General features: G+C 42.6%; 1 protein-coding gene across 3 annotated transcripts in view; it reads left to right on the forward strand.

Annotated features, from left to right (window-relative positions):
* The window catches only part of FAM3D (FAM3 metabolism regulating signaling molecule D), a 54307-nt gene that overhangs the window by 3998 nt on the left and 35620 nt on the right, over positions 1 to 14689 (forward strand). Inside the window, exons 2-3 of one of the 3 annotated variants that reach the window (XM_074198865.1) lie at positions 7877 to 7968; positions 12955 to 13014. In XM_074198865.1, coding sequence (XP_074054966.1) covers positions 13002 to 13014 — 13 coding nt within the window. In that variant the 5' untranslated portion in view covers positions 7877 to 7968; positions 12955 to 13001. Of the gene's footprint in view, positions 1 to 7876; positions 7969 to 9058; positions 9172 to 12954; positions 13015 to 14689 lie in introns of those variants that run through there. The other 2 variants (XM_074198864.1, XM_074198863.1) reach the window with 2 other exon arrangements.

The following is a 14689-nucleotide window of genomic DNA, read 5'->3' on the forward strand; positions in this document are numbered from 1 at the left end:
CTTGTCTTACTTTATCATCATTTCTTAAACTGGCTGGGGAAGGGTCTTGAGTCCAAGTTAGATGAGCTTCTCAAATTGTAAGCTCCCTAAGGGCAAGGATTGTCTTTTGCCTCTTTTTGTCTCACCAGGCTTATGGAGAGACAACATAGACCTTAATCAATATTTGTTGTTTAGTGATTGATGATAGGCTGAAAACTGGTAGAAGAAACTAGAGGTATTTACCCTAGAGAACATAACATGGGGGGAGGGGCATGAGGTGAGAATTCTCTTCAACTATATGGTATTCCAAAAGTCTTGTTTCCTTACAAGTTAGCTGAAAATGTAATGCTGTTGTCAATTATGTAAATTCTGTTCTTTAATAAGGGGCTCCCTCCGGATCCTATGGCTTTCTCATGAAAATTAGCCTTCCTCAAGACACTGGTGACTTAATTATGGACCACCACTATCTTTGTTAATCAGAGGGACCTAAAACTCAGCTCTCTCTAGTGGGAAGGAAAAACCTTCTCACTCGATCTGGAGTGTATTTCTTCATAACTTAGTCCAATACACAAAGAATGATTTTCACATTCAATCTTTTGTGAGCTACTCAGTCCAGGCAACCCAGACTGAAGTCTACCCTTCTGGGTAGCCCCACTAATCAGTTTAGATTCAATCCTTCTCAAGTATCAAAACTATTGATCCCTAATTAAATGTGACTAATCCCTGCTCAGGCAGAAATGATTTGTGAACTGAAGTGTCCTTTTGGGCTAATCTGCTGGTGGTAACCAGTAGAACCAGTCCAGAAATGAACTGATAGAAATATATAAGCTGGAGGGAAGAAGGAAGGCAAGAAGGAGGGAGGAAAGGAAGGAAGAGGGGTTTATGAAAAGCTGTTTATTTGGTTGTTTAGATTTTTCCTTTCCTCTGTCTACCACATACAGGGTTGTTCTCAAAGTTTGAGACCCTTTGCTCAAAGCATACTGCCTATGCATCTTGCCTGCTTCCTAAGGAGGAAGGGGAAGGAGAGGAAAAACTTCAGAAATGGAATAGATCATCCTAAGAGGCATGGGGTGGGACATTAAGGAGGGAGGGTAGAGATTACAAAACCTGAGAATGAAAATCTCAGGGTCTTGATCTGAGCAAAGCAGATAGGATCAATCTAGAAAATCCTACAGTTTACCCCAAAAGTGAATTGGAGTTTATTTCCAAATGCCAGCACACCTGACCAATGGGGTCTCCCATGAAGCCAGTAGCTTGAAGACAAGTAATAGGAGGAATATGGTTCTAATTTAGAGTTAGAAGGGAACATGAGGTCACCTTGTCCAAACCCCTCACTATACTGAAAAGGTAACTGAAGCCCAGAGAGATTAAGTGACATAGGAACCCCAGATCTGGAACCAAAAGACATTTTAAACACAACAACCCTAATCCGAGTCCAAGCTCCTCATTTTACAGATGGGGAAACTGAGGCTCAGCGTTTAAAAGGGACTTGCCTCTAGTCACAAGTGACCATCTTGCACGTGGCCTAACCAGTTTCCCCTCCCAGGTTCTTTGACTTTACTGCTACTTGTCCAAATTGGAACATGTAGTAAAATAGCAGGGTCAGGATTTGAACCCAGGGTTTCTTCTTGGTCATTCCAAGGCACAGGATGTAGGTGAGATAAATCAACGGTCCCCAACTTCAGCAGTAGCTTGAAGAAAGAAAATGTAGATAAATTCCCAGGTAGCTGCGCCACAATGAGTTACTAACGAAAACTAGAATGTTTGCTAAGCTATTATGATGTCTCTCAACACACAATTCTCCTGGTTGTATTCATTGTTTGAACCCGGACCCCCAGCCCAGATTCCCACAGGTTCTATAGCTGGTTTGGGCAATTACCGGAGCTCTCAAATGAGATAACATGAAGAGCTTTGGAAACTTTATAAGGTCTATATAATGTACATAAAATTGTTTATGTATGTGTATACACAGGTATTTCATTTATATGTCAAAATGTATGTATAATACATAGCTGTCTTACATGCAACATATTTGTGTTAGATAGTCAATGTAATTATATTATGTATATTGATATCTATGATATATTTATATTTACAATATAATTGTATTATATACAATATTATCTACTGCATGTATATAGGGATATATAAACTCATATTTTATAATAATTATAATTAAGTGCAGAAAATATTATATAATTATAATAATTATATATACCCATGCATGTAGAGACATATATACCGTTATTACTGTAAAGAATTAGGTTTCATTTCCCCTTCTGACACACACTTATTCCTCAGTCCTCTCCAGACAATTCTCTAAGGCCAGGTTCAGAAGTGTTCATCTGCATTGGCAGAGGGACTCTTCAAGGAGTTCCTAAAACAAGTACAACAATCACAAATCTAGCTCCTTCATAGACCAAAGTGAAATGGTCCCTGCCCTCAGAGCACTTACCTTCTATCCACCAAAGAGGTAGCTACTAACCCAGTGGGAGGAGTGGTCTACTCTAAGGGAAGTCCTTCCATGCTAGGGCTGCCTTAGCCAACTGCTCCCAAGGGAGATGAGGAACAGGGATGGGATGTCTTTCTTCTCCCCATTCCTTGTGATTCCATAGCCTAGCCAATCTGCCCCTGCCCCCATTCCTTCTACTCCCCTGATTCTCTAATGGATTGCAAAAAGTCCTCATTTTTTCAGTATCATCTCCTCAGGCCAAACAAATATTAATGACTTTCCTCTTTTTCCCTTGGGTACCGCCCCCCTGCCAGGCCCTTTTTTTCTCCTTTTTGACCAATCACTAATAATTTATTAAGCTCCTACTATGAGTCAGCCTGGGGATCTATTTCTCCCAAGCTTCCAGTCCCAGGCACCCATCTTTTCTTGTACCCAACTCCTCAAAGGGAAAGAAGTAGAGAAGGAGCAGATTCCCCAGCATACTCCCCCCAAGTACAGATTAATATCAACTCCCAGAGTTCAAAATGATAACTCAGGGGCTAAAACTTACAAATGTGAATCTAGGTCTTCTTCCAGTGACAAAGAGAAATATTGAATATGGTAGAATGGATGGGACACTGAGTTTGGGCTCAGAGAGACCTGAGTTCAAATCCTACCTCAGATATCTACTAACTGAAAGGTACACAATGGATGCCTGCATGTCTCTCCTCCCACTCTCCTCTTAACTCCTTACAATCTGGCTTCTAGACTTTGCTATTCTACTCTCTCCAAAACTGCCAGTATTTTATTTGCCAAATCCCCAATGGCTCCTTCTCAGTCTTCTTCCTTCTTGACCTCTCTGCAAGCTTTGACACTACTGATCACCTCCTACTTCCTCCTTCTCCCTTTCTCTATGATTTTTTGAGACATCTTGGACTCAGCAGACACTGAAGTCCCTTTCGTCTCTGGGACGCTGTGGTTTTGTGATCTAGGAGGGGTTTCCTTGGGGCAGCCACCTCGGTTTCTTATATTTCCCCTCAGCTAACCCAGACTTCTCTCCTATTGCCCAATAATTTGTCCAGTGACCCATGCTTAGAAATCACATAAAGCCCAACAAATAAAATTAAAACTGGGTATTGACCAAATAATGGGTTTCATATGGGGCTGATTCAGACATAAATGGCAGTTCAAGCCATCATGGGGGGGCGGGGTCCATCCTTACTGACTATTGCTTTACTGATGGTTTTAACTCTCTGGCCATCAATTATGGCCTATATTCAGAATTTACAAGGGAGACCATTCAGGGGACCTGTCCTTTTATCAGCTCACTATAGCTGCTGAAAGAGTGACTTGGGATTCTGGGGCAATTTATGGGGGAAAAAAAATGCTTTGCATGTTTACGGAGAAGTCCCTGCTAAAGACTTGACCTTTCTACTCTTCAGTCTCTTGCACTAAGAAACACAAAGGTAAGATCTGGCCAAGACTTAGGGCCTTAACCAGAGGGGATCAACATGGGCTGCATGAGAACTATCTCCCCTCAAATTTGCATCAAAGCAAATTGATTCCAAGGTAGCAAACCATGGAGGAAGTTCATCCCCAGTCAGGTGAAATTAGTCATGGACTCTTATTAAGAACTTTTCAGTTTAATTTCTCAAGCCCAAGATATATTGTGAATGGAGACACTATTGTATATTATAATCTAATAAAAAAAAGTCATAAGAGATCTGTTATTTTCCTCTGCACCAAATAAAGGCTGGCGAATGGGAAGATCTATCTCAGTCTAAGGTTTTCCTGAGAAGTACTAGAATCAAAGTCAGGCAGATTATCTCATTTGAGTCTCACGACAACTCTGGAAAACTGGTGTTGTTATTGTCACCATTGTACAGATGAGGAAACTGAGGCAGAATGTGAACTTTAACGCATAATATAATACAATAATATATAACAATAACCATCATCATCATCATCTGAGGCACATTGAGATAGGAATGAGACATGGGTTTCATAATTCTATCTTTTTTCTCATTGTATCACTCTGATCCTCATTGCCAAGTCAGAGTCCAAAAGGGTGAGTCAGCAAGTTATAATTTAGAGGTCAAAAGGGATCTAGGAGGTTAGAAAATCAAATAGAAACAGATCCCTATGGGCAGCATATTGATTTGGAAGACCACAAGTTCACATTACTTGTGTTGTATTGTACTTTTATTAATTTTATTAAACATTTACTAATTATATTTTAATTTGGTCAGGTCACTCTCAGGAATAAAGAAGGAGGTCATTGCTCTGTTTTCCTCTTTAGTGGTCAGTCACATCTGAAGTCCCATGTCCATTTCTGAGTAGTCATGCCTTGGAAAGGACATCTGTATCCAGAAAAGGATGACCAGGATGGAAGAGGGTCTCCTCCAGTGAAAAGGTTGAAGGACTGGGGCTGTTTAGTTTGGAGATGACATAGGGATGGGGTGAGAGAGGTCGGGGGATATGGTAACTATCCTAAAGTGTTTGGAAGACTGTCACATGGGAGAAATGTTAGATTTCTTCTCCAAGACCTCAGAAAAGGTACAAAGAAAACATTTTAGGCTCTGATCAAGTTGAGCCACCCGAAATGGAATTATCTAAAGGAAAATTAGGGTTAGGGCTTTCCCACATTGGAGACTTTTCAGGCAAGGGCTGAAAATTCACATTTTTATTGTCAGAGAGGATTCTTGGTCAGTTATGGGTATAAACAGGTTGATTCCCTGAGGTTCTTTTTTTTTTTTTAGGTTTTTTTTGCAAGGCAAACAGGGTTAAGTGGCTTGCCCAAGGCGGCACAGCTAGGTAATTATTAAATGTCTGAGACCGGATTTGAACCCAGGTACTCCTGACTCCAGGGCCAGTGCTTTATCCACTATGCCACCTAGCCACCCGGATTCCCTGAGGTTCTATCCTTCTCTGACATTCAGTGCCCCCCAGGTCACAGAGATATTTATCATCAAGATGTGGGCAGGTTTAAAATGAAACCATCCAAAGCAGGTAGGGCTAGAGCAGGATGTGGACTGAGTCAGAGAGCGTACTATATTTGTAGACTTTGCTGTTGGTACAGGGGAGTGGGCCAACTGCACATGGCTTATTGGTCTCCTAGGCAGCCAGTTCAGGTGATACAAGTTTTGGACATACGGGTAATTCTTAATATTTCTAGGAAGTTTTCTTATCTGAAATATAATGTTCACATTATTTTCATCTTTCCTGCTATGGGGAATTCTCCCAGTAAGACCTCTCTTGGTTCTGTTCTGTAGCCCCATCATTTTTCCAATTATATTTATATTTTCTGGTTGGGTAATTATCTGGGAATTTTTCTTTACTTCCTCTATCATCTATTTTTTTTTCCTTTTGAAGTCTGTTGCTTTGTTTATATTCTCCAAATATGTTTCTGAACTGTTGAGTCCTATTGCCATCTTGCTCTGAAATTTCTCAAATCCCTTTAGGTTCTTCCATCATTTCCTCACAGAGATACTTCATTTGTTCCTTGCATTCTTGCAATGTGGTTGTTATCTATTTTGTTGTGTCTTGTGGATCTGCCTGTGTTGTTAGAATATATTTTTCAGCTTTTCTGACCTGTTTTCTTTTAGTTCTCAACTTTTTTTTATATTGTACTATGATTTCTTTTCTTTCTTCATTTCTTGAGTGTGTATTTTCTCTTATAAAACCAATTCCCTCTTAAGGATTTTTAATGCTTTATCCATCTGATATTTCTCTCACAGGGTTGGAGGGGCCTATAGTGGAGTTGGATTCTCTTGTCCCCTCTTGTTCTGCCCTCCACCTGTATCACTCTTGTGCACTTAGATTAATCACTCTCTTCCTTATCATTGTACTTGGCAGCCTTCATCTTTACCCCCTTTTGATTGTTTAACTCTTAGAGATTAGAATCATGGCCTATAAATTTTTATTTGCCCCGGATTTAGCACAACACTTTTAAATACCAGCTATTCATTATTTGTTGAGTTGGAAAAGGACAGTTAGTCCCATCTGTGCCATTTCCCCCTGGGGTTTTTCCGTATATTCAATGCCTCTCCCACCATCTGGTACAGCTCCTTAATTTTATACATAAGTAAACTAAGACTGAAGGGTCAGAGAGCTGGAAAAGAGGGGTGGAGAAGGATGACACACCCAAAGTCATATCCTCAGCCCAGAGCTGACTAGAGTCCTCAATTTGACCAGGACCAGGTCAGGGCTCTTTCTATGGACCCATAATCTAGACCCCCTCCTTTGTTTTGGAAGATGCAATCATATTGGCAGGTAGAAAAGACTGGGAGCATGGTTTTGGTCTCTGGGAAAAGTCAAAGGCTATTCTGTCCAAAAAATGACAAGTACTTATGGAGTGCCCTGTATTCATTCATTCACTAAATATTTATAGAGCACCTATGGCATAAAAGGTACCTTCTCTGCTAAGTACAGAGAACAATATAAAGTTGAATAAGTCCCAGTTCCTGCTTTCCAAGTGCTTGGAGTCCAGCAAAGACATGAGCATGGAAACTAGAAAGGGAACTTAGGAAAATGGATGTTAAACTGGACTTGGAGTTAGGCAGATTTTATTGAAATTCTGCCTCAGATAGCCACTAGTTATGTGACATTGGGGAAGTCTAAAAGACAGTGAGGGGTCTCAAGGGGTAGAATACTGAGCCTGGGGGTCAGGAAAACAAGTTAAAATCTGGCTTCAAAGGATGAGCTGTGTGACACTGGGAAAGTCATTTACTCTCTGCCTACCTCAGTTTACTCCTCTGGAAAATGGGTTAATAATATTACCTGCCTCTGAGAGTTGTTGTCAGGATTAAATGGGATAATAATTGTGAGGTGCTTAGCACCTGTGGTGGTCGGGCTTAATAAGGGTGAGTGCCCTTCTCCTTCCTTCCCCCTATTTATACACACTCACCCACATATATCTATATGTACATAGATAATTTATATACATATACATATATGGAGAGAGAGAAAGAAGAGATGGTGATGATAGGGGAGAGAGGGAAGGAGGGAGACAGAGAGAGGAAAGAAAGAGAAGGAGGGAGGGGGAAGGGAGAAAGAGATAGAGAAAGGGGTGGCTAGGTGGTGCAGTGGATAGAGCACTGGCCCTGGAGTCAGGAGTACCTGAGAGTTCAAATCCGGCCTCAGACACTTAATAATGACTTAGCTGTGTGGCCTTGGGCAAGCCACTTAACCCCATTGCCTTGCAAAAATCTAAAAGAGAGAGAGAAAGAGAGAGAGAGAGAGAGAGAGAGAGAGAGAGAGAGAGAGAGAGAGAGAGTGATGACTGGGGGCAGGTAGGAAGGGAGGGAGGGAAACCGAGAAAGAAGGGGAGGGAGGCAGGAGAGGGGGGAGGAAAGGAGAGAGGGAGGAAGAGGGCTCACACTTTAAAGTTTGCAAAGTTTGTTTCATTTCAGTAGTTCAATGACCCTGTGAAGTAGGAATGACAGCTATTTTTGCCCCATTTTACAGCTGAGAAAACTGAGTTCCAGTAAGGGGTCATCAAATCAATTCTTTAAGACAGACTCAGGTGCTGGAGGAATAGATCTCACATGCCCCATGAGGTAGGAGACAGATATCTTCAAGGAGGAGGAGGGAGATATGAATGTACCCCCATTTGGTCTCATGCTAATCCCCCCAAATATGGTACTTCCTTGCCTTAGGAGATAAGTGAAAAATCTCCAAGTCCCAGAAGTCTCTGTGTGTCCAGGCCACTTTTACTCCTTCCAGGTGAGGTGTTACACATGGAGAGGTATGCAGTTGTGCACAAATTGCAGCCCCTTATTGAATGGGAAGTTCTGCAATTCCCCTAAGGTATTCTATATGGCACTGGCCATGCCCACCCTCTGCCAAGTTACCCCCCCACCTTCATTTGGCTAAGGTCTCCTCATCAGGAGCTCAGCCCAGGCTGGCAAACCCAACTTCTTGCCCCCACCCAAAGGAAGTATGACAAGCCTCCCTGGGTGCTTTACCTAATGATTACACAACTTGAATAACAGGTTGTAGAAATCAACTGGGGGGAACAAGACAAAATGTGGCAGGTTTGGGGGAGTTGCCTAGAGGATGTCTGCCTCCGTCCCATTTGCCACAGGTCTTACCCACAGCCTTTATTTGTGTTGGTGGAAGGAAGTTGGGGGGAAGGACATGGGGGTTGGGAGGTGGGGAATGTCATACTTCTGATCAAACTTCCCGGGGCTGGATAGCTGAACTCCTTAAAGATAAGGGCCTCCCTCCCTTAGGACATGCTGTGCAGGGAGTTATTTAGACTGGCTGAGGATGAAGGAGGGGAGGACAAAAAGGGGCATTCAACACTGTTCTTTGCCTATCCCCCCAGTAAAAGGTGGAGGTCTCTGTAAACCCTAGCCTTGAGGGTACCAAAAGTTGAGACACCAGCCAATGTAAAAGGATGCCTCTGTCTCTGCTTCTGACTGTCTCTGGCCCTCCCAGATCTGTCCAATCCCCTTTCCCTCACCCTAACTCCTTTGTCGGAAGCATATCTGAAATGGCAGATAATTTATTTTAGGCCCCAGAATGCCCCCATTTTCCTTTGTCCAAAGAAGCCCCTACTTTCTTCATAGCCCCCTTCAACCCAAGCCTTTCATGACCCCTTTGCATCTTGTTATTAGCACTCTCTCCCTCTTTAACTTAATTTAGGTTAATTTGACCCTTACTCCTTGAGTGATGTCAGAAGAAGAATTTCTTCATTTGAGGAGGATGGTGGCCTAGAGCAATGGGAAATCACTTCCTAACATGACCCAGGTAGTAAGGTGAGAGTCCACTGGAGTCCTAACTTGGGTTTGCTGTATCTGCGTGCCTATCTCTCTCCCAAGTAAACTCCTTGAGGGCAGGTTTAGTTTGTAGGCCCAGAGCCTTGCTCAGATATTAACTAAGAAGAAAAGATAAGACAATCCCACAGGGTCATCAAGAGGATCAAATGAGATAGCATATAGTTGGATTAGCCCATAAGCATTTATTAAATGTTTCCTGTGTACCAGTCACTCTGTTAAGGTTTCAAAACATCCTTGCCCTCAAGGATCTCACAATCTAATGTAGGGTTCTTTGCATCTTAAAATGTTTTACAAATGTTAGTCCTGTAGAGCCTGCTCAAAGCAAATAGAAGGCAAAGCTAAGGTGCCTGAAGAAAGAAGATGAGGGTTCTTTTATGTCCTGTATCCAATAATTATTAGTCTGGAGGCCAAAGGTAAGGCAATGGAGAAAATACCATATTTTGGAGTAACATAATCTGGGCCAAGCCCCTTAACTTCTCTAGGATGGATTAGATGGTGTCCAATAGGTCTTTTTCAGGTCTAAATTTATAATCCTATGAATCTCACTAAGTTTTGGTTCCTTCATCTGGAAAATGGGCGTCATCATTATTTCACTCCCTACTTCATCCTTCTGCAACCCTTGGAAGTTATTATCCTTATATCAGAAAGAAGGAGCAAAAAGGACAGACTTTTCTCATTCTAATTTGCTTTTCCCTTTTCAGCTAAATTCTATCTTTTTTAATTAGCCCAGTGGGAACATTATGAGGGTTCCATCTTGCCCTCTAATGCCAGGTTGAGAAGATCTTCCTGACTCTTTGACTGTACTCATATCCCTGGAGACTGGCTGCTTAAGCCCTAGTGAGATTACTTCAACTTCTCACCTAAATACAAAATCCATCTAAAATGCAGGGGGGATAGATAATATAATTGAGCCTTCCAAGAAAATCCTGTTTCTTCAGGAGGTTGGATTCAGGTTTCCCTTTTTCTTCTCCAATCTTGCCCCACCTTGACCACTCCCCTCTCATGGGATCTTGGATAATTTTAGAATTCTAGTGGTTTGAGAATAGTGATATCAAAGCGTGAAGACTCACGGGTCCTCTTGGAGATAGCTTTAATTAGTTCTTCAGGCTTCAGTGGAGTTTAGAACATAACTTGGCAGGTGGCCCCAACCTGGCCAAGTCAAAGAGTGGGAGAACAGGACAAAAGCATGAATGTTGCTAGGTTCCAGCTCGCTGAGTCTATGTCCTGGCTGTTAATTTGACCCTTTGGGGGTTCATTTTCTTACTAGCATTTAAAAGCTTTTCCAGATCAAGAGTGGGCTCTCCATCCTCCAAAGAGTGTTAAAACTCAGAATGTAGACTAGGACACTCTAGACTTCAAAACTGAATTCGTACATGGTGCAGTGGTTAGAGCCTAATCTTGGTGTCAGGAGGATGGGAGTTTGAATCCAGACTCAGACACTCAACACATACTAGCCGTGTGACTTTGGGCAAGTCACTTAACCCTGACTGCCTCACATCCAGGGTCATCTCCAGTCATCCGGATTCATATCTGGTCATTGGACCCAGATGGCTCCAGAGGAGAAAGGGAGGCTGGTGACTTAGCACAGCAACCCCTCACTCAAATCCAATTCATGTCTTTGTCATGGTATCGCCTGATATGGTTTTCTTTGAGGATGAAGGACCAACATCATCCCTAGTTACAGAGGTGGATTTAGAGATGAAGAAAAGTCGCTAATCATTTATTAAGTCTACTAGGTGCCAATCACTGAGATCAGCTTTGCCGATACAAAGGGAAGTAAAAGACATTTCCTGCCCTCAAGGACCTCACCACCTATCCAGCAAGACAACAAGCAAATCAATATGTAAGACAGGCTGTTGATAACAGCAAAAAGTGGAGATCAGGCTCAAATCCACCCTGATATTCATGAGTCACATGACCTTGAATAATGTGAAGGATTGGGGAATCTATAGCTGCAAGGGACTTTAGAGTTAATTTGGTCCAACCCCCTCCTCATGTTACAGGTGAGAAACCCAACGTGAGTAATGTGTCCCAACCAAGTTATTCCCTCTGAGCCTCAGTTTCCTAATCAGGAAAATGAAGGTAACATCTTCATAGCCTAGCTGAAGACATATTATTCTGAAGTCCAAATAAATAATAATCACCACAAAACCAAATGGTATTTAAAGTTTGCAAAGTGCATCACTTTGGGAAGGAAAAGTAAGCTGTCCTGGGGGGGGGGGTAGATTCTCCCTCTCCTTTCTCTGCCCTTCCTCCAAGAACACAACTGATTCAAACTCTTGTGTTTTTTGTGGTGGGCTCAGGTGAGAGACATGATGCTCTTTGCAAACTTTCAGATGCTCCATCGATAACATGTGGTCTTGTGGTGATTATTATTTATTTGGACCTCAGAATAATAAATTTGCAGATAGGCCAGGAAGATTTTTACCTTCATATTCCCAATGAGGGAATGTAATAGGTGGAAATCCTTGTATTATTCAGGTTAAAAAGAAAAAACAACCCTGGAGGTCAGTGTTAGAGGCATTATTGTTCCCACTTTACAGATGAGGAAACTGAGGCTTAAAGAGGCTATATGACTTGCCCAAGATCACACTGCCAGTAAGTACAGCAGGGAGGATTTAAAATCAGGTCTCCTGATCCCAGAATTAGCCCTCCATCCTCTATCTCATGCAAAATAGTGAATAAATCAGGGGGTTCTTAACTGGGACCCAAGAATACTCCCAATCTCCCTGAGGGGTGCATGTATTGATTTCAGTGGGTCTTGATAAATCTGAAAGTGGAAAAAAAATTACATCTTTATTTTCAGTCACCTCTAAATGAAATTTAGCATTTTCTTCAATTATGAATTAAAAACAAAAACCTTATTCCACAAAGGGTTCCTTGGGGTTTCACCCATAATATTCTTTAAAAAAGGAAAAAAAGAGTCCCTGGAGTACATCTTCCTCCTTCACCTTTCATCTTATCCTCTTTTTCTCTTCCTCCTCCTCATGTTCCTCCTTTGAAATCTCTTAATGAAATGAGGGTTCCACCTTTCTCTTTCGTTCCCAAGAAATCCAATGGATTTCCTTTGTGTCCTGCTTTTACTCACGTCCACACCTATTCATACGCGTGCCAGTCTATCCTCTATTTTTGTGCAAGTCTTGCCTCTTCAATCAAATTATAAATACGGACTAGGCTATATTTTCCCTTTGAACCCCGGGGCTGAATTTCAAGGTGCCTGGGTGCCTTGAAGAACTGTCAAATCAGGGTAGACATTAGAGAGGAAAATGGTGGAGGAAGGAGAAAAAAAAAGAGAAAGAATCTCTAGAGACAAATATATTATTGCACCATATTTGCTGGAGTAAGCGAAATTCTCCCTGAGATCCCTAGATAGTAGCTGTATATTCCCAGACAAAGCACTTTGACTCAGTTTCCTTACCTGTAAAATGAGGAGGTTGGACTTGATCTCTAAGATCCCTTCCCTTAGGGTGTGTGGTTTCCAAAGTCCAGGGTTAGTGTTGGCAAATTTGGCTAAAATGAGCTCCCACCATTGCCTCAAACTAGCAGCCCACAAAGGACACCCACAGCTGAGGGTTGAGGCTAGTGATCTGACCTAGGTGCCCCCTCCCATCTCACCAGGTGAGCTATGACTTGTAATTCTCTGTGATTCTCTGAAGCTATCAACCATTCAGAAGATAACCATAATTCAAAGTCCTGGTTTGGGATTCTGTTGTTGGTTTCAGGGACTGATTGCAAATTCTCATTCTGCTTTTGTTTCCACAGGCCAGCACTGATCCCAGTCAGCCCAGGGTGTCCCCTGCCTGGACAGGATGAGGCTATCAGGTAAATTCAGACTGTTATTCAGTAAATAAACTGAAGTTGTACCTCCTCTGCTAGTACGGATACTGGTAAATGTTTAACAACTGGCTCTCTGGTGGGGTGAGGGGGTGAACACATGAAACACGTCTAAGTTTAATCTGCTCTATTGACCCCCTTTCCATCATTTCTTCAGTCTAGGCAATCAATAGAACAGTAACCCAAGCTGTGACCTACAGCATTTACCCATTTTTCAAGATGTAAATAAGGAAAATTTAACAGTCAGCTCTCCAGAGCCAGCACTAGCAGCACTGCCCGGTTGCTGATTTTTGTAGTTGCTGCTTAGCGGCCGCTCCTTCTTCCCTAATCTGACCATCAGGCCCCACCTTCTTCTACCTGCCCTTGGGCGAGACCCAAGCAAACACAATTCTAACCTAAGACTCCAGAAAAATGCAGAGGTCTGACAGTTTTCTTAGGATACAAGACTGAATGGTGAGGTTCTGTGAGAGCCCCCGGGGTGCACTGGAATGACAACCCGGGGAGGCCACCCACCCCTGTGGGCAGAGAGAACCTTGGCTCACCAGGAGCTGAGGGCAGTCCTCAGGAGGAGGCCCTGGTGAGATGGGAGGAATCACCTAGGTCAGACTACCAGCCTCAACCCTCAGCTGTGGGTGTGCTTTGTGGGCTGCTAGTTGAGGAAATGGTGGGACTCATTTTAGCCAAAATTGCTAAAACTAACCCTTGACTTTAGAAACAACACACCCTAAGGGATAAAGGAAGGAAGAGGGGGGAAAACGTGCTAACTTCTTTATAAATATTATCATCTTTTTTTACAAATGTTATTTATAAAATATTATCCCATTTCATCCTTAAAATAACCCTGGGAGAAGGGTATGATTATTATCCACATCTTATGGAAGAGAAAACTGAGGCAAATGAGGGTTATACGACTTTCCTAGCATCTTACACAGTGTCTAGTGGCTGAAGTCACATTTGAACTCGGGGCTTTCTGACCCAAGACTCCCATGATCTATTCAGTGGGCCATCCAACAGGCAAGAAGACACAAAGAACTGAAAAGGTGATTATCAAGAACTAATGATTCCTATGAAGTTTTTGGTGCCTACGACCTTGGTGGGCCCAGAGCCCAACCTTCCCTCCCCCAACACCACCCAGAGGAAACATCCCCATAGATAAAATGGAATAATTCTCAGGGTCAGTCATCCCTGTTCTCTCTTTCCTCTAAGAACTATACCTATTCTGCACCAATCTCAGCAATAGAGGAAGATTCCAGACCTTGATGGAGATGCCGGCTCCCTGGCTCTAGGCAGCCAAGCACAGGAGACAGTGGGGTCCTTCCTCAGAGCTGTTTACTGGGCTATAAACTCCTCCCTCCCCAACTTGCATTCTGCACCCAGGATGCTTCATCTCCCACCTCCACACCTTTGCCCAGGCTGTGCCCCATGTCTGAAAGACCCTTCCTCCTTACCTATTCTTTCACTACTCAGGTCAAGTGCTTCCTTCTACATAAGACCTTACCTGGGTCTTGCCACCTGCTGGTATGCCCTTTCCCAAATAAGTACCCTAGCAGTGTTCATTTCAAATGGCTTTGCATCTACTTATACCCCCACCCCCAGAGGAAGGCAAGCTCCTTGAAGCTCTTTGTTTTCTTTCATCCTTCCTTTCTTTCTTTTTTCTTTTTCT

This window comes from Macrotis lagotis, chromosome 8 (genome assembly GCF_037893015.1).
Source record: "Macrotis lagotis isolate mMagLag1 chromosome 8, bilby.v1.9.chrom.fasta, whole genome shotgun sequence".
In the NCBI taxonomy this organism is placed as follows: domain Eukaryota; kingdom Metazoa; phylum Chordata; class Mammalia; order Peramelemorphia; family Peramelidae; genus Macrotis; species Macrotis lagotis.